This window comes from Rhinichthys klamathensis, unplaced genomic scaffold (assembly GCF_029890125.1).
Source record: "Rhinichthys klamathensis goyatoka isolate OS25496 unplaced genomic scaffold, OSU_Roscu_1.1 h1tg000015l_1, whole genome shotgun sequence".
NCBI lineage: Eukaryota > Metazoa > Chordata > Actinopteri > Cypriniformes > Leuciscidae > Rhinichthys > Rhinichthys klamathensis.
Genome location: NW_026606567.1, coordinates 2,918,821 through 2,937,350, shown reverse-complemented (window position 1 = coordinate 2,937,350; position 18,530 = coordinate 2,918,821). Strand labels below are relative to the sequence as shown.

At 37.7% G+C, this 18,530-nt stretch overlaps 1 protein-coding gene across 1 annotated transcript; it reads left to right on the top strand.

Annotated features, from left to right (window-relative positions):
• Positions 1-2,760: 2,760 nt before the first annotated feature.
• On the top strand, positions 2,761-17,985 carry asf1ba (anti-silencing function 1Ba histone chaperone). The gene is made up of 4 exons (XM_056232877.1): positions 2,761-3,000; positions 4,080-4,195; positions 14,576-14,752; positions 17,273-17,985. The coding sequence occupies exons 1-4, from the start codon at positions 2,892-2,894 to the stop codon at positions 17,462-17,464; spliced, it is 594 nt and encodes a 197-aa protein (XP_056088852.1). The 5' UTR covers positions 2,761-2,891; the 3' UTR covers positions 17,465-17,985.
• The last annotated feature ends 545 nt before the right edge of the window (positions 17,986-18,530 follow it).

The following is an 18,530-nucleotide window of genomic DNA, read 5'->3' as shown; positions in this document are numbered from 1 at the left end:
GGTAAACCAACATCATTAATGAGACCTTGCTGGTAAACCAACATCATTAATGATACCTTGCTGGTAAACCAACATCATTAACGAGACCTTGCTGGTAGACCAACATCATTAATGAGACCATGCTGGTAGACCAACATCATTAATGAGACCTTGCTGGTAGACCAACATCATTAATGAGACCATGCTGGTAGACCAACATCATTAATGAGACCTTGCTGGTAGACCAACATCATTAATGAGACCTTGCTGGTAGACCAACATCATTAATGAGACCTTGCTGGTAGACCAACATCATTAATGAGACCTTGCTGGTAAACCAGCATCACCAGCAAGACCATGCTGGTAGACCAACATCATTAATGATACCTTGCTGGTAAACCAACATCATTAATGATACCTTGCTGGTAAACCAACATCATTAATGATACCTTGCTGGTAGACCAACATCATTAATGAGACCTTGCTGGTAGACCAGCATCACCAGCAAGACCATGCTGGTAGACCAACATCATTAATGATACCTTGCTGGTAGACCAACATCATTAATGATACCATGCTGGTAGACCAACATCATTAATGATACCTTGCTGGTAGACCAACATCATTAATGAGACCTAGCTGGTAGACCAGCATCACCAGCAAGACCATGCTGGTAGACCACACTGTTAAAAAAAACTGTGAAATTTACGTTAAAATACCGGCAGCTGTGGTTGCCAGTATTTTACCGTAAAAAATATGGTGGCAACCTTTTATGTTTTACGAGACTTAAATTTAAGGGCAAAAAAAACACAATGTAAAGAAAACCTGTGAAGTTTACGGTAACGAAAGCTTGGATGCCAGTATTTTACCGTTAAAAATATTGTAGCAACCTTACTTTGGACTTAAATTTACAGCAAAAAATAAACAAAACATCAGCTGTGGTTCCCAGTAATTTACCATTAAAATACAGTGTTTCATTAGCCGACAAATATTATTATTATTTTTCACTGAAATATAAAATTCTGCTTTATATCTTTGCAATACTGATAACCACCTAAATAATACAGGCGGTAAAAAAAACACACAAAAAAAAACACATTATGATTTAAAGTTCACCATTAGTTTTCCACAAGCTGGGGACACATTAATTTGTATATAAGGTGCACAGTCTCATACACATAAATACAAAACACCATCATGGTGACACACAGGACTCCAAATAATGCCATAAACATTTATTAAACAATATATAATGTAATATAAACCCCAAATAACTGATAACAAAAACAAGTTAGAAACATAATTGTTTAAATGAAATAACATCAAATGTGAAGTGGCACGCAGGGAATTCTGGGAATGTCAATATAGAGACACAACAAGAACTACAACTGACTTCAGCCACAGCCTTAGATGAAATCAACTGAAGAAGAGAAAAGAAGACATTAAATCTGTGAAGATCTCATCAGAGGATTAAACAACTCCACAAACAGCATTACCAGCTTCACTTATTACCAACCAGACTGACTTTATTTCTGTCAGATTTTAACAGTGTATAAAGAATATTAAAATCCAGCAGGAAAAAGAATAACTGTTGCTTTTGTATTTGTATGAAATAAAGATGACCGAATAAATTGTGAATAATTTGTGTGTATTTAACAGCTGTGGTGGTTACGGCACATATCGGACTATCCTTCCATCTGGCATCCTTCCATACAGTAATCTGTTTCATTTCGGAAGGTGCGATGATGGGAATATGCACGTCATCAATGCATCCAGCCACATTGGAAATCCTTAAGGAAATTCTAATTATTAGGTCACTTTCAGAGGTCACAGAAAGGGATTTTATCAAATGAATGTCATTTATCAGATTAGCCTCATTTAAACCGAATTCTCTCCACTGTCCTGCAATCCGAAACTCCTCTTTGATGGATCTGATGGGATTGTGTCCAGGAAACAACACAAAAACTCTCAGAAAGAGCGTGAGAGCGAGGCACACTTTCCTTCCCGCTACAGCAGCCTTGCTAACGTGCTCTCTCCGATGTTATATAGAAAAATGTGCAATGAATGATACTGCACTGCAAAAAAATGGCATGTTTGTCTTGTTGTTGTCAAAATATCAAAAGATTCTTAAATCAAGATGCATTTACTAAAAGAAAAACTCTGGGTTTCCATAAGAAAACCTGCTCCCGACCAGGTTAGGTTCACTTCACAGAGCAAGTTACCATGGTAACTGACTCTGAGTATAAGTTACCTCTCTTTCAGAAACGGGCTTGACTTACTCTGCTTTCTCGGGTTTGACATACCTCCCATTCTGAAACGAAAAACCCAGAGTTTCCCTCATTTCAGGGTTAACATACTCAGAGTTTTCACGGTTAACCTCCTTTCTGAAACAGGCCCTTGTGCTGTTTGTTGTACTTTAGCAATGAATGATTATGATGCCAGTCGGAGGACTCGTCTATTTAACAGCTGTCACTGTCGTCCAATCAGCGTCCGCAAATCCCGGAACCTTTGGTGTACTGACAAACCAATCCGCTTCCCCCAACGCGTCACTACTAGAGCTGTCTGAACAGTCTGGCGGGAGAGAGCCCGGCTCGTGTTGTCAGTCAGTTTATGAACGGTGTTCGCGAAATAATATTTGTTTTTACATCTACACGGTACTCTAGATCATATCTTGCGTTCTTTTTTTCTTTTAATTTGGGAGGAGAGACAACATAGAATTCTCTATTCTCCTGCTTTAACAGTATCATTGGACTTTCACAAGATAAAATAGCTCGCAAGCTAACAAGTGAACCCAAGGATTCGAGCGTTTACTTTAAAACGTCTGTTGAGTATTTAAATTGGTTTTCGGTCTATTGAGTTGTTTTGGGGGTCAATTGTGACGATTTCCTTTTTACTACAGTAACGTTAGAGCAATGGCAAAAGTACAAGTGCTAAATGTAGCTGTCCTGGACAACCCAAGTCCATTTGGAAACCCGTTTCAATTCGAAATAACGTTTGAGTGCATGGAGGACCTTCCCGAGGGTGAGTGTTTAAGTTTAATTTGATTTTGATGCATTTTCTCGATGTCCTTTATTGGCTAGCTAGCTAACGCGCTAACTCCCCCTGATGACGTCATTCGGAATGGCGGGTGATTGAAGCGTGCGAGGAAGCTGCTGTAACTTATCCTTTATTCTTCTACTCATCTCAATAAAGACAAGCTCACCATCACTCTTCATCTGACCCTGCGTCTTGCCATGTCGATAGAAGAAAGCTGTGTGTACTACTTAGAAAAACACCGTGTTAGTGTGCGTGGATATAATTATGTTATGATAAACCTGTCTAAATAACTAAAATATCATATGCAAGAATGATCCAAATTAAATCCAGTCCAAATGTCAGTAGTTTGAAAAGAGCATGTTTTTTGGTTATTTTAATAAGTGCTCTTTTAATTCCAATAATGGCATCACACACTACCGGTCAAAAGTTAGAAATAATTACGATTTTTTTATAAACATTGATTTTTTTTTTGTCTATTATGTTCAAAAAGTCTGCATTTATTTGATGAAAAATCCAAAAAAATATTAATATTGTGAAAAATTATTGCAATTTAAAAGAACTATTTTATATTTTAAAATATTATTTAACCCTGTGATGCAAAGCTGAATTTTCAGTATCATTACTCCAGTCTTCAGTGTCACATGATCCTTCAGAAATCAGTCTAATATGAATATTTGCTGCTCAATAAATATTTCTGATTATTATCAATGTCGAAAACAGTTATGCTGCTTAATATTTTTGTGAAATACTTTTCTGATTTTTTTTTTCCAAGATTCTTTTGATGATTCGTTTAAAAGAACAGCATTTGCTTAAAATAGAAATCTTTTGTAACATTATAATTTTCTTTACTGTCATTTTTGAATGGTAGTGTATCATGGTTTCCACAAAAATGTAAAGCAGCAAAACTGATTTCTGAAGGATCATGTGATGCTGAAGACTGGAGGAATGGCTGCTGAAAATTCGGCTTTATAATCACAAAATATATTAAACTATTAGCTTCTTTTTGTCTGAATAGTTAATTAATTGAGCATTAACATGTAATTAATTGTGTTTCTGTGTTCTAGATCTCGAATGGAAGATTATTTACGTTGGCTCAGCAGAAAGTGAGGAGTATGATCAGACTCTTGACTCTGTCCTGGTTGGTCCAGTTCCTGCAGGCCGACACATGTTTGTTTTTCAGGTGAGTTGATAACATTGTCATTATGAGCCACAAATAATCTTTTAGAAGTTTAACAGCCATTTTTGTAAAACTCAATTTCATTTATTCGATTGCTTTGCATTATATTTAAATGTATTGTAGCAAAAATTTTCTTAACAAACACAAATTCTTAACAAAAAGCTCATACGTGCTGCGTAACACGATAATGAAAACCTCATTGGTTCTTGTGGAAACTCAAACGTGCTGCGTAACATCCAAAAATTAACCTCATTGGTAGGGTTGGGTACCAAAACATATATTACCGATATATACCGGACCGAATCAGAGCGCAGATTTCAGTGCCTCGTTTTGATGCCGCTTAAATGCCTGAGCTGTCGAGGTCTTTGAGTGAGTCAATAAACCGTTCATTAAACTAACAAGCTCAAAAACGGAGATTAATTCAAAGATAGATGTAATGAAACAAGGTGTTGAAATTATTTTAACTTTGAGCGCCGCTTTACAAGGCTCGGCTGAGAAGCAATTAGAGGTGTAACGGTTCACAAAATTCACAGTTCGGTTCGATACGACTGTGGTGTCACGGTTCGGTATGTTTTCGATACAGCAAAAAGAAAGAAATGCCAGAGAAATTTCCTTGATTTTTTTCTTTATTTATTAAAACTAACATCATATAAAGTATGATCTTTTTTACTTTGAACAGCTGGAGCTATACTTCACCTGTCTTCTTTGCAGCATATAAAACAAAAACAGCTCCTTATAAAAAATGAAATGTAATATTTTAGTAGTTATAAACAAAGAAAAATAACAATTTTGTTTTTATATGGAACTCAGTGTGCTTTTACTCCTTTTAAGTGTTTTTTTTTTTTTACTGAAATATTTAGTGTCCACTAAATGCTGTGGGGATAGTTTGTAGCGTGTCTGTATCTCCTTGTTTTCGTCTTGTTCCAGTTAATGACCCACTGGGGCAATGTCGGCGTAAATGACTTGTTTGAAGTATTCCTACTGGTGTAGCCTATTGTCATGTACAGGGCTCCACACTTTTGAAAATTTTAGGCGCGCAAGCAGAAAATTTAGGGGCACACCTTAAATCAACCTGCAGCGTAGTTACTCACATTTCTCCTCATTTTGACTTTATTACTGACAAATGCCTTGGTAATAAATAGACTTAACTTACAGAAATTACAACGTGCAGGTTTATTTTAAGTTTGCAAGGCTCCAGATTAACATTTGAGGGCAGCATTTTTATTCATAATGTCGAAATAAGTCAAAACAAAACGATTCATTTTAATTTTTTATTTTTAAATAAGTGTGAGTTTTCCTACATCTTGAAACTTTCAGTTTTATAAACAGGGGTATTTGTAGAAGGATGAACAAAAAATTTTTTGGTCATCACATTAAAAATAACATTTAAATATGATAATATTTGAGTTTTGAAGTGCTGGAAAAAGATGTGAGACGTACTTGAAAGCATATTACTATTCCTGCCAAACGTCCATGGTTACAGTTAGTGCTACAACGTTACACGTGAACATGAGCTTTCCGTTTACCATAACTGTTGTGTGCGTTGATGAATGTTTATTTGTGAATAAAAGCCTAAATTTAATTGTTTGATCATTTAAAATGTAGGGCTGTAGGCCTACTCAACCAAAGAAAATCTTGGTCGACTGAAGTCCTGAAATTTTCGACTAAAAATCGACTATAATGACGTTAGAAAAAAAACATTAAATTAATTAGCTGGTAGCCTTGTTGTCAGCCTAAATTAATTATAAATAAACATAAACTAGTAGGCTTGCAGTATATTAAATTGTTTTTGACCTAATTATTTTGCACTGAAATGAGTCTGACACTCGAGTCTGTCGGCTCTGACAGCGTTGCATCACGTGCACCTGTGCAATATCATAGCCTATGATTTCCGAAAATAGTACTATGTTGTCAACTAGTGATATCATCACAAGAACTGTTGAGGAATATGCAACATCATTTAGACAATTATTTTTGTCATATATGTTATAATAAGTTATAACTGTCAGACACTATCATTTCAGCCGCTCTGTGCATGTCCTCGCACCGAGCGAGGCTGAACATCAGCTTTGCGGCTGAGACACGAATAGACTATTAACTTAAAGCTTTTACTCTTAATAAACACAAAAGGCACGTCCACTTTAACAAAAAAAAAATATCTATTAAACAAACCAGATCAAGAGCAGAAACGAAGTAAAGTGCATAACTGAAAAATAAAGCATCTTAGGCTCAAAACTCACAAACAGTGGGCACAGCGCAATTGCGCATTAGGCTCCAAATAAAAAAGTTAGGTTATCACACTAAAACATTGAAATATGCTAATTCTGATATGTTCATAGCCTACTCAAAACAGCCTGGGCAAGCTAACGCAGACAAGTGAGCTTACCACTTTTAGATGATATGTCATGTTTGTCGTCGAGCTGTGGAAAACTGTTGCTTGCAAACTTTGCATTCGACCTTTTTCCCGTTATCAGTTTTAACAAAATGCTGCCACACTGTCAATTTCTTTGTTGTTCACATGTTAGAAGAGGACTGACTATTAAACCCTCTTACAATTAAATAAATAATATTCAGCATCAAACCTTCTATAGCCTACTTATCTTTCTCTCTTGGGTTGGGCTAATCCAAAAAAGGTGAAAACAAGGGGGGTGTTCTGAAGACATACTGTTACCTGTGAAACAAGGGTACTCTGAAAACACCCCCATTAGCAGTTAGTGCTTTCCACCTGATGAAATGAACGCAGCAAAAAAATCGACCAATCAGAATTTTGGTCGAACCAGAATGTATCGACCAATTAATCGACTAATCGACTGGGACAGTACAGCCCTATTAAAATGATCGACCCTTTTCAGAAGATTTTTACTAAACCACTCAATTAATATGGATTAGTTTTACAATATCTTTGATCTTTATGAAGTGTCAAAGTGGTAGTGGTGTGGACTGTCAATAGAGGGACATAAATATTTTAAAAGCGATTTTTATCTGTAAAAGGGCTTTAAATGTAGTCACGCAATGCTGACGGTGTTAACATTAACAATTTGAGAACAAAGTATAATTTGCACGGTTTTACGTGATATAAGTGATCGTTCGATTTAATCAGCGCGATTTACTGCAATGATTTTTTTCCCTTAGTTGGTCAGTAGAACAAATGTGGATGTTACTTACTTGTTCAGATGACATTTTCCGGTGAAAATTATTACCGTATTTTCCGCACTATAAGGCGCACTTAAAAGCCTTTAATTTTCTCAAAAAACGACAGTGCGCCTTATAATCCGGAGCGCCTTATATATGGATTAATTGGATCAATTGGTTAATAACGCTCTGCGTTATTAAATTCGCCCGCGAACTCGAGCTCGTGTCCATCTTATGCCCGCTCTTTCACACGGCCAGTTCAACCTCGTATAAATCAGGTTATGTGTGTAAGTCACGTGCCCGCTCACGAGCGCTCACTCTTACTAACAGACACACGAACAGACACACTGTCCCCGGCGCTGCTCGCGCGTCACAGAATGTTCATAAAGCGCTCCCCGTTCACAGTAACCGGGTTGTCTCATTCAAAACAGCCAGCTGTTGCTGTCAGCGAGCCGCCGCACATGAATACTCATATGAGTCAGGCTGCGAATGTAAGTTACGTGCCCGCCCCAGCGCGCTCATGCTTACTAATAAACGCCTCGCCTCCGGCGCCGCGCACTCGGACCCCCGGGTTCGGCTGGAGCGCTGGTGAGGGTGGAGGCCAGGGCTGTGCTTGAGCTCTGGTTCTCTGAGTCGGGCAGAGGGTGGACCTCGTTGGGGGTCCACGCCCAGAGCTCTGGTTCTCTGAGTCGGGCAGAGGGTGGACCTCGTTGGGGGTCCACGCCCAGAGCTCTGGTTCTCTGAGTCGGGCGGAGGGTGGACCGAGTTGGGGGTCCATGCCCAGAGCTCTGGTTCCCCGAGGCGGGCCGAGGCCGGAGACACTCGGCCCTAGGGAACCGGGGAAAAAAAATACCCGGCCAAAACCTAAGTCGATTGTGGGTTACCAGTGGCGCGGTTCTTTGGAGGCGCGGGTTGGCTGGGAAATAGTACCCGGGCTTAAGAGTGGGACCCCCGGGTTCGGCTGGTGCTCGGGTGAGGGTGGAGGCCAGGGCTGTGCGCTACATTCCCTTTAGCACATCTAGTGTATGCATAACGCAAACCCAGTCAAACGTTTGACTGCAGTATCTTATGCGCTTTATAATCCGGTGCGCCCTATATATGAAAAATGTTCTAAAATAGGTCATTCATTGAAGGTGCGCCTTATAGTGCGGAAAATACGGTATGTTGGTCATACTTCCAAAAAGAATAATCTGTGATTGTGAATGCCAGTATCGACACCGGCGCAGTGATTGACAGCTGCACACTCTCCTCAAACATTGTGTTCATCCGCGCTGTGCCGTGTGCCCGTGTCGAGGTACAACTCACGTAAAGTTGATAATTCAGCGAATGACTGCAATTGCAGATTTCAAACAGAGATGGCGACAAAGAGGAAAAACTGCGCACTGCAGCGTTAAATGGTTTATTCAAAGCAATAAAGTAACATGACTGTAAAAAAAAAAAAGTTTAAACTAACATTTATAAATAAAATTTTATTGCGTAAATTGCATGAACAATTATGAACGAAACTGCATCTTGCATAGTTTAATACAAAGAGCTGAAGCGCCAATTACAGAGTAGCTAGCTACTGTTTTTGCGTTTATAAACATGAGATGCAGCGAAATAGGGAAAAAAAAGTTGAACTACTTTTAAGTTTACATGGGTTTCTAAACATGCGGCCCTCTTGTGTGAGACGCGAGTGCAATAGTCAAAGATTTTTTTTGTACGGTTTTGACGTAGCCAAGATTTTCTCCCCATTAAGCTTCTCGAATTTTGTAATGTTTTGAATGAGCAGCGCAGCATCTAGTAGATTCAACTGGATAGGCTAACAAAAACATTAAAGGGGTAATATGACGGTTCTAAAAAGAACATTATTTTGTGCATTTGGTTTAATGCAATGCGTTTATGTGGTTTTAGGTTAAAAAAAGTCATTATTTTACACATACTGTACATTATTGTTGCTCCTCTATGTCCCGCCTTTCTGAAACGCTTCTGTTCTGAAAAGCGCGGTGTGCTCTGATTGGTCAGCGATCTAGTGCATTGTGATTGGCCCACAAACCTAAAGCTTGTGACGGAAATGTCACGCCCCTTAATAATGTTGGCACTACCTTATCAATTCGAGCCCGAATCTGAATCTGAAAATGCAGATGTCTGAGCTGATTGATCAACTTTGCCAGCGCGACTGGACCAGAAAGTATCAGATTGGTAAGGTTTTATTTAATTGGCGACATAATTACTGATTATAATGACTTATACTGTCTTTTTACGCGTCGCGCCACACCGTGCTACGGGTGTGAGAACAACACTATGTAAACATAAAACCATGTCTGCATTTGTGAACGTAGAAACGACAAGCAAGCGCTACTCTATACTGCTCAAAATTCGCGTTTGAATAGTCAGAAAATTCTTAAAATATGAAAACATACTTACAGGCTGTGTGAGTCAGAAGCACCAATATGTACATGCAAAGATGGAATTGCCCCACTGTTTTCTAATTGTGTCCTCTTTAGGAAGGCCAAACAAAGTAATTTGGCTTTCGCAACGAATAAAACAGCGTCTCCAGACATGGCAGCAACAATAACACAGCAAGAAAAAAAGTTACGCCGCCTTTCTTTGCGTATACATTTGGGCGGTGTTATGAAACTGCCCCCACAACACTGACGTACATGTAGATTTGTGGGGGCGTGTTTTTGGAAGACGTGGCTTAGCCTTAACTTTTATAAAGAATATCTCTTTAGGTTTGACACTTTGAGCTATGTAACTCTGCAGATCTTATACTTGCACTAACAGCTACATAACACACTAAAGAAAAAGGAAAACAATAAATCCCACCATATGACCCCTTTAACATATTTAACACACATGCCACTGCTTGACACTAGGCCTGTAGCGGCGCGTCGATGACGTCGACGCTTCGACGTCAAAAATTCGTCGACGTCATATTTTTTTGTCGACGCTTCTTTATTTATTTATGTATTTATTTTTTTGCACCGTTCCCGGCGGTACAGCTCGCCACACACACGTGGGAGACCGAAACATTGCAGAATCGAGGACGAAACAGCAACCTCTTCACAGAATTCACAACAAAGCCATGCAAAAGTCCCAACAAAAGAAAAAGTCCTAAAAAAACCCAGCTCGCACTAAATCATCGAAGGTATGGGAATACTTCAAATTTAGTCCCAAACGTAAAGGTGTCGTTATTTGCGCTCTTTGTCAAATGGAGTTGACATCCCAAGTCTCCCGCATAGTGATAGACCCTCCCTGATGACCGCAAATTAGTTAAAATCTCCCGGAATCTAGAGCTCGCGAGCTCCAAACCGTGTAGCGCGCGCAGCGAGGGAGAGAGCGAGAGACCTTGCGCGTGTGTGTGCAAATGTGCGTGTGTGCCTTATGAAGCGCATGTAAACCCCACCCCCGTCAACAAAACCGAAAAATCAGTCCGGATGTTTTTTATGAGCACTGAAAACATTAAAATGAGCACCACATCCAAGTGTGATAGGGCTCTACCAAACATTTTACAGTGTAGATACTCTGTAAGAACCAGATCAAAATTGTTGTGCATTGAATGTGCACTCCTGCAATTTCCATGTTACAAAAAAGAATCGTTCAATTAGTCGTTAGATTAGTCGACTAATCGATAAAATAATCGACAGACTAATCGTTTAATTAATAATCGTTTACCCCAGCCCTACTTGACACACACCTAAGGTCCGTCGAGGTCGAAAGTGAAAAGCGAAAGTGATGAAAGCGTACAACAAAGTCAAGACGGCACAGGCAGAAGGCTGTTCTAAATTTTATGTCATCTTAGCTTTCCAATACGTGAATTGTTTCATAACATGAGCCGCCTGGAATGAAGAAAGTGATCAGCATTCAAAATGCTAAACAAGCGCTGCTTTAATGTTTTGTATATGGTTTGTATGCGGTTTCCCTGTTTGAATTTCCTTACACTCAGGCACTGAATGCACATGCTAGTTGACAGTCTCCTTTAGTCCTTTTGGTGTGTTCAAGCGCAGCTTTTGTCTGAGACGCAGCCGACGCAAGGCGACAACACAGCTTTCGTCGCCGCTAGTTCCTTTACATCAAATACGGTTCCTTTACATCAAACTCCTTTACGGTGGTTCAGGAGAGATCCTCTGAAATGATTATGTAGCGCTTTTAGGCCGCTGTCGGTAGCCTAAAAGAGGCCTAGAAATAGGGTTTCGTTCCACCACGTGGGGCACTACCTACTTTTTTTATATTTAACATCAGAAATATATAGAGATTCCTTAGGAAAAAGTTCTCCGCACACAACCTTGCAGTTTTTGAGAAAAATGATGCTAAAGGTGCCCATTTTGAAATAAAGGGAAAACATAGGGAATTTTGCACTTTCAAACCGGTTTATCATATAAACCCAAAAATGCTGAATTACCACTTGAGGTAAAAAATAAACCAGTTTAAAATATGTGATATACCTGAAGTTGCAATCTAGGCACAGTAAACATAAGATTATCAAGAAAACTTCTACTGTAGCATTAACATCCCAATTACTTCTCATTATGTTGTTCCAATTCAAAGGTAATATTTGAGGTAAAATCTGAATTACAAATAGAATTCAGCCAAAATATAATATATATATATATATATATATATATATATATATATATATAGGCTATATATATATTAAAAAAACACTTTTCAAAATAACGCATTTAATGGTGAATTGTCAATTCGCATACACGAGCAGTAACTGCACTGCATGTACACATTTTTTACATGCTATACTTAAAACAATTATGGTAACAATATTACACGTATTATATTTGAGTAGATTTTGAGGTTTTTTTTTGTGTGAAATCTACCCAAATAAATTAAGTAAAATTTCCTAAATTATTTAGTCTATGGCACATGATGCATTTAATATTATTAGTGAGGAATGTGCTTTTTTAATATAAGTTGTCTCAATAATAAATTAAGCAGAATTTACTCGTTTGTATTAATGAAATTGACTTAATTATAACATTTACTGCATTTTTCAGGTTAAGATAATAATGACTTCATAATGCACTTTTTGTAATCAAACATGCTTTTATTCTGTATTTTTTTGCACAAATAAAACAAATCTATATAAAATGTAAGACAGCAGTTTTAAGATATGAAAAATAAAAGCAAAAAAACAAACATTTTCCATGTCATTGAGAAAAATAATTTTGTTACACAAAAACATGTGCATACAAATTTCTGTTGGAAAAGTCACATTCTTGACTAAAACTTGTGAATAACTTGTAGCAAAACAAATCATTTGTACTTGCTGAAAGCTTGTAGAACAATATTAAACGTTCATCAATCAATGCAGTTTTTTTTCCACCAGAACTTGGTCATAATGCATTGTCTCAATCTAAGTCATGAGTTTGTTTTTAAGTGTTAGTAATTTCGGGGAAAACTTGCAAACATCCAGTTCGAAGAAGAGCTTCTGAAAGGCCTCAAAAGTGTGCCTCAGTTCTTTCGGGTAGGTGAGGTTTAGTGCATACGTGAGTCCAAGAAGAACAGCACAGGCTCTTGCCAGATTTTCCAAGCCAGCCATGACTTGCATCCCCTCTAAGATGATGCTGAAATCCTCCTGAGAATCCCTCTTGGAGATGGCAATTTTCATTATGTGCTACAGGATATCTCCATTGTCACACTGTAAAACAAACATTAAAGAAGTATTTTTATCTCGTCTGTCTCATAAGTCTGTCCATAATTATAAACTTGATTTGTGTACGGTTGTAAAAATTTCTTATAACAGCTTAAAATGCTAAGACACCATTATAGTTTATTTTCTTTGTAATCACTGAAACCACAAAGACCACCACTTTGCGGACCACAAAGACTGTCACAATAACATAAGTACAGTTTCACCAATGACAGAGGGTGTATTCAGGAAGAAAAAATTAAATAAATGTAAAATTACATTTGGTGACACTATTGTAGAGGGGGAAATTAAATTTCGCTGGTCCTCTATAGACATTCTACTAACTGTATAGTAACATGTCAACTAACACAGAGTATTAGTAGACTGCTAGGTTAGGGTTAATAGAGTAAGTTAACATGTAGTTGCAGTTACTTATAGTCAGTAGAATGTCTAAAGTGGACCATCAAAATAAAGTGTTACCTTTTTTCATATAAGTGGCTGACAAAAATCTATTTTGTGTTAAATATTTTCACATTAGCTTTATATAATTTAATTAGAAAAAAGATTATTGTTTAAGTTGCATTTCTATTTTTATAAATAAAAACGATGTACAAATACATTTCTCAAAACACCATAAATATATAGAATAATTCTTGTCACTTACATTGTACTCATGGATGAGGTTATCCTATTTTTCACCCAGATAACAGATCAAGCAACGGAGGACAACGTCTCTCATCGTGTCGATGTTTTTATCGGGATTCTGATCGGGAAGTTTGTAAATTAGCATCACCCAAAGATAATGAACAAATATTGATATGTTATGTAACTTACCTGCAGCATGGGATAGCTAGCTCCGTAGTGTCCGACGTTTTGAGCCATTCCTTCGCACATTGCTTGATTTGTTCCCATCGGAGTTCAGTAAAGGGCTGCAGTAAACCTTCCCGCCATCTTTTCCGACATGAAGAATACACTTTACGGGTGTTAATCGAGCTTGATCGCCGCCATCAGATGAAGATGCGCTGCTTACGTCCTCCTCAATGTTTACATGTGCGTAGTGATATTAGCTTGATTTTGGCTGTGACCTACTTACATTTTCGATGCTGATTGGTTGAAAATCTAGCTAAACAGTTTTATATGTCTCAATACGCAGTCAATATAGTGCGCCAATAAATTACACTTTTCTCATTAACTGCAGGATAATGCGTGGAGAACTTTTTGCTTGGATACCTTTTATTAACGTTGAACATATTGAGCAAAAGAAAATGTAGTGCCCCGTTTGTCGGAACGAAACTGAACGATACAGCTCACGTACAGCGGCCTATTTGGGTGTACAGTAGTACATAGTAAAGCGTTATTTGAATGCCTCATTTAATTTTAAATGGAAATTCACTCTTTTACTCACTCTCATGTCGTAACTTTCTTCACTGGAACACAGAGTTTTTTGTGTTGTGTATTTGAAACTACATGAGAGGTGTTTTAATGGGTAAACTGTTCATGTAATGTTGTTCTCTATTATAAAAAGTACACATGAAAAGACAATTAGTGCACTTATCCTGTAGTTACACACCCAGTTTGAGTCATGCTATTGTTCTAAGTAATATTTGTCTTTTTTTTTGCAACAGGCAGAAGCTCCAAACCCTGCCCTCATACCTGAGAGTGATGCTGTGGGTGTTACTGTTGCTCTGATCACATGCACATACAGAGGACAGGAGTTCATACGCATCGGCTACTATGTTAACAATGAGTATACGGACGCGGAGCTTCGTGAGAACCCGCCCATTAAACCCAACTATGGACAGGTGAGAGATTCATTTCTTACAGACCCTGTGAAATTAAAACTGCAGTTTTGCAGCTTTCAGTCCATGCGTGTTCTATATCTGTCTATAGAAAATGTACAGTTTTTCTTTTGGAGAAACAAATTGAGAAAAATATTGTTGACTCATCTTGCACTCACATGTTTAATACAAATTGTTTTCCAATGAAGTGCTCTCTAGAAGAACAATGTCCTCCCCCTAAAGTCACCATAAAATAAAAATGGACAAATTAAAAATAAAAATGGACAAGTATTTAAATGATTCCTGTGTGCACATCCTTTTTTGTTTTTTATTCGTGTGCCCTTGTAATTTAAGTAAGGTTAAATTTTCAGATCTGCCTCTGTTTAGTTTACAATGCCCACTTTTCTACGATCCAATCAATTCCTAATGGACAAAATGAAGTCCTGTCCTTCTTTTTTTATTTTGTTTGTTTAGCAGTTTCGCTTGGATGTACGTCACAAAAGGGAAGAAGTCTGTCTTGGACTAGCAATATCCAAGTAGCAAACCTTAATTTATGGCTGTCACTTTTTTCACTGTTTTAAAATTGTTGAGCCCTTCAATATGTCCTGTAGCCTGGTTAAAACCAGACCATTCTCAGTTGTAACTGAGTTATGGTCTGGCAAAGCGTCATAGACAAATCATTTCCAGAGGGGCGTCACCAACGGACGTCGCGGATAGACCTAAACCCAATCAGAGCGATGAAGGAGATGACGTATGCAGAGCGGCGGAGATACATCTCCGAGTGTTGTTCTTTGCTCGGTTTTAACAAAAAGGAAACGTTCAGATCGCTTAAAACAGACGCGATAGCAGATTCGAACGAGTGATGTTCGACGGCGGCATCCATCTTTGTAATGTAGGCTACAAAATCTGCTTCAAAATCCCAGCGCTGTCGTCATCGTGTAAAGCCCGCCCCAACGTTGGAAATGGGCTTGAATGAGCTCTTTGCCATACTAACTTTCAGAGCAAATCTAAATTTGCCGGAAGTTGTCTGGGTTTTCCCAGGTTATATGTCCTGCCTCATCTTTTCTGTTTCATAGGAAGTACGACACCACAGGAAAGAACACCTGTACTAGTAAAGTTTCATCAGGTCTTTAATAGTTTTGTTAACAGCCATCTTTAGTGTTAATTGAATTTGTCATATACAACATACAACGATCAGACTTCAGTAATAGTTCAGGTGCTAATAAAGTTAAAGCAAAAAAGTATTTCTAATATTAGGGTCACCATAGCTAGCAGTGATTTGGAATTTCAATCAAATAAAATTGTCAAATTATTATTATTTTTATTGCTAAATACTCAATTCTCAAAAGAAATGACAGAGCAATAGAGAAATAGTGATAGATTCCCTATTTGTGTATGTGGGTTTTTGAGGTTGAATTCAAATAAAATCTTAACATTACTACTGATTAATGTCTACTTCATTAAAAAAAAAAAAAAATATATATATATATATATATATATATATATATATATGAAAATATATGATTCAAACCATATATGGAAATGGATGTGTCCTTATATGGTCACCAGTGGAGCCTGGATGTCATCTAGTGGAAAGATTTGGTAGTGCGCACAAACATTTTTTTTTTTTATATCGTCTAAAATTGGGCACACAACTGTTCAAATGTTTGGCTTTGATTAAAAAAAAAAGTTTTAGTTGAACATCTTTTGTAAAATATAAAATATTTTTATAAACTTAAACTTCTATAAAAAATAAAATGTTACTTAAATTACTTCTACAATAATCTGCCACGTGTCCCCTTTAAAAAGACACAAAACGTATCTCTGTGGTTCGAAATATTCAAGATTTATAACAAATTATATTTGTAAAATGTAATCTATGCTCAAAAAGCAGGATAGACAGTTAACGGGTTAAACAACTATTTTCACAAACTTTGAAAAAATGTGTTTGTTAAACTCAGCAAGAGACTGGCGCTTCAGGACTAGAGTTGAAGAGCTCTGACATACAGCAAAGAAATGTTTTGTATTTTGGGTTTGTACAGTTGCTTTTGAACAGCTCAAGATCATATAAAAATCCTATATCCAGATTTCACAACACATCAGCGTGTTGAAACTTTGCATGCATGTTCAGGACCCTAAATGAGAAAGTCACAACATTTCAAGAAAAACAACATAGGTTTAATAGTATTTCAGACAGCTTGAAAAAATGTATTATAGCTCATTTTTATCTGTGGCTGACACAATATTTTTCAGTATTGAAATAAGTGGGGAAAAGCTGCTTTTTACCTTCACAGGTTAGTAAAAAACCAACATAACAAAATATAACCAGAAAAGTTATTATTTTGGGGCTGTACATTAACCCAAAAACGTAATAGAAATGAGGTGTGTGTATGTCAAAACACATCAGCGTCAGCGTGTTGAAACTTTGCATGTATGTTTGAGAAAGTCACAATGTCAAGGGGGAAAAAAAACAGGCATTTCAGTCAACTCAAAACTCGAAACGGGTCAAATTAAAGTGCCTTTCTTCGTGTGCTTTTCTCTCAGCTTCAGAGGAACATTCTGGCTTCCAATCCTCGTGTAACCAGATTTCACATCAACTGGGAGGGATGTGCTGAGAAAATGGAGGATTCGGAGAACGTGGACCCCGCACCTAACGCCATGCTGCCGCCGTCCTGCACCCCAGGAAAAGCCCCTCCGCTGGGACTGGTGCCAGACAACTCAATGGACTGTTTGTAGTGACGCAGGCTCCTGTGAATAATCCTCACATCTCAAGGCTCATCCATGAGCTCAGGTCAATCTGGACACTGTGGAGGAGAGGCGGGAAATAACACATCAGAGGGGGTTATCTCATTTTGTTACAGTTGTCACGCCTGAAACAAATCAGTGGTGTGACTGTGCACAATATCCTCCGGTACGCAATAAACATACTTGCTTTTCCGTTTGAAACCTGAATGGAGAGCTGGTGAGTCATGTCTCTGAGACATGATTTAGGTATTAGGATGTGCTGCATCTAATGCCGTTTGATCCAAACCCGATCCATTCTCAAACTGAAAGGCATGGAAGATCAGCTCAGTTGATAAGATGTCAGATGCATAATTCATTTAACAGACACAATCAGCAATACTTGTGTGAAAGGTTGCAGCTACTCTGGATGATTTTTTTGTGGGTGGGACTGTATTATATTGTGTATAAATATATATATATCTGTCTTTTTGTATGCCAGTTCTCCTTGAAATAAATGTTTTGATACGTGACAATGCTCATTGAAGCCGTTTTACTTTGATTTGTGATGTGCTCAGAGTGGATGCAACTGTGCAGTCTTTTCATTCATAAAAAAGCTGTTGTGTTGCATTATGCAGGAGTGACAGAAGCTTGCTTGTTGTTGCTTGGCAACATGGATTATTGCAGCATCTGTGTCAAGACCTCAGAGTTTGGGGATGCACTGATATGTACATTTTGGTCAATATCGATAACCGATAATAATTTACATTTGAATGTCGATAACCGATATATTGGCCGATAAATAGAAATCCCTTTTTATATATATATATCATTTTTGAGAGCCTGAATACAAAAACAAAAGTCTCACCATTAAAAGCCATGTCCCAAGCACAGAATTATAATCTTCTCATAATTTTATGTAGTCTGTATGACAGACTTGCGGTGCACTTAACTGCATTTTCATTTTTGAAGTGATTTCAATCATATTTCAAGCAATTTAAAACCATCATGGCAAACATGAAGGAAATACATTATTGATCGGCTTTAATATATCGGCCAAAATTTCTTATCGGGGTGATAA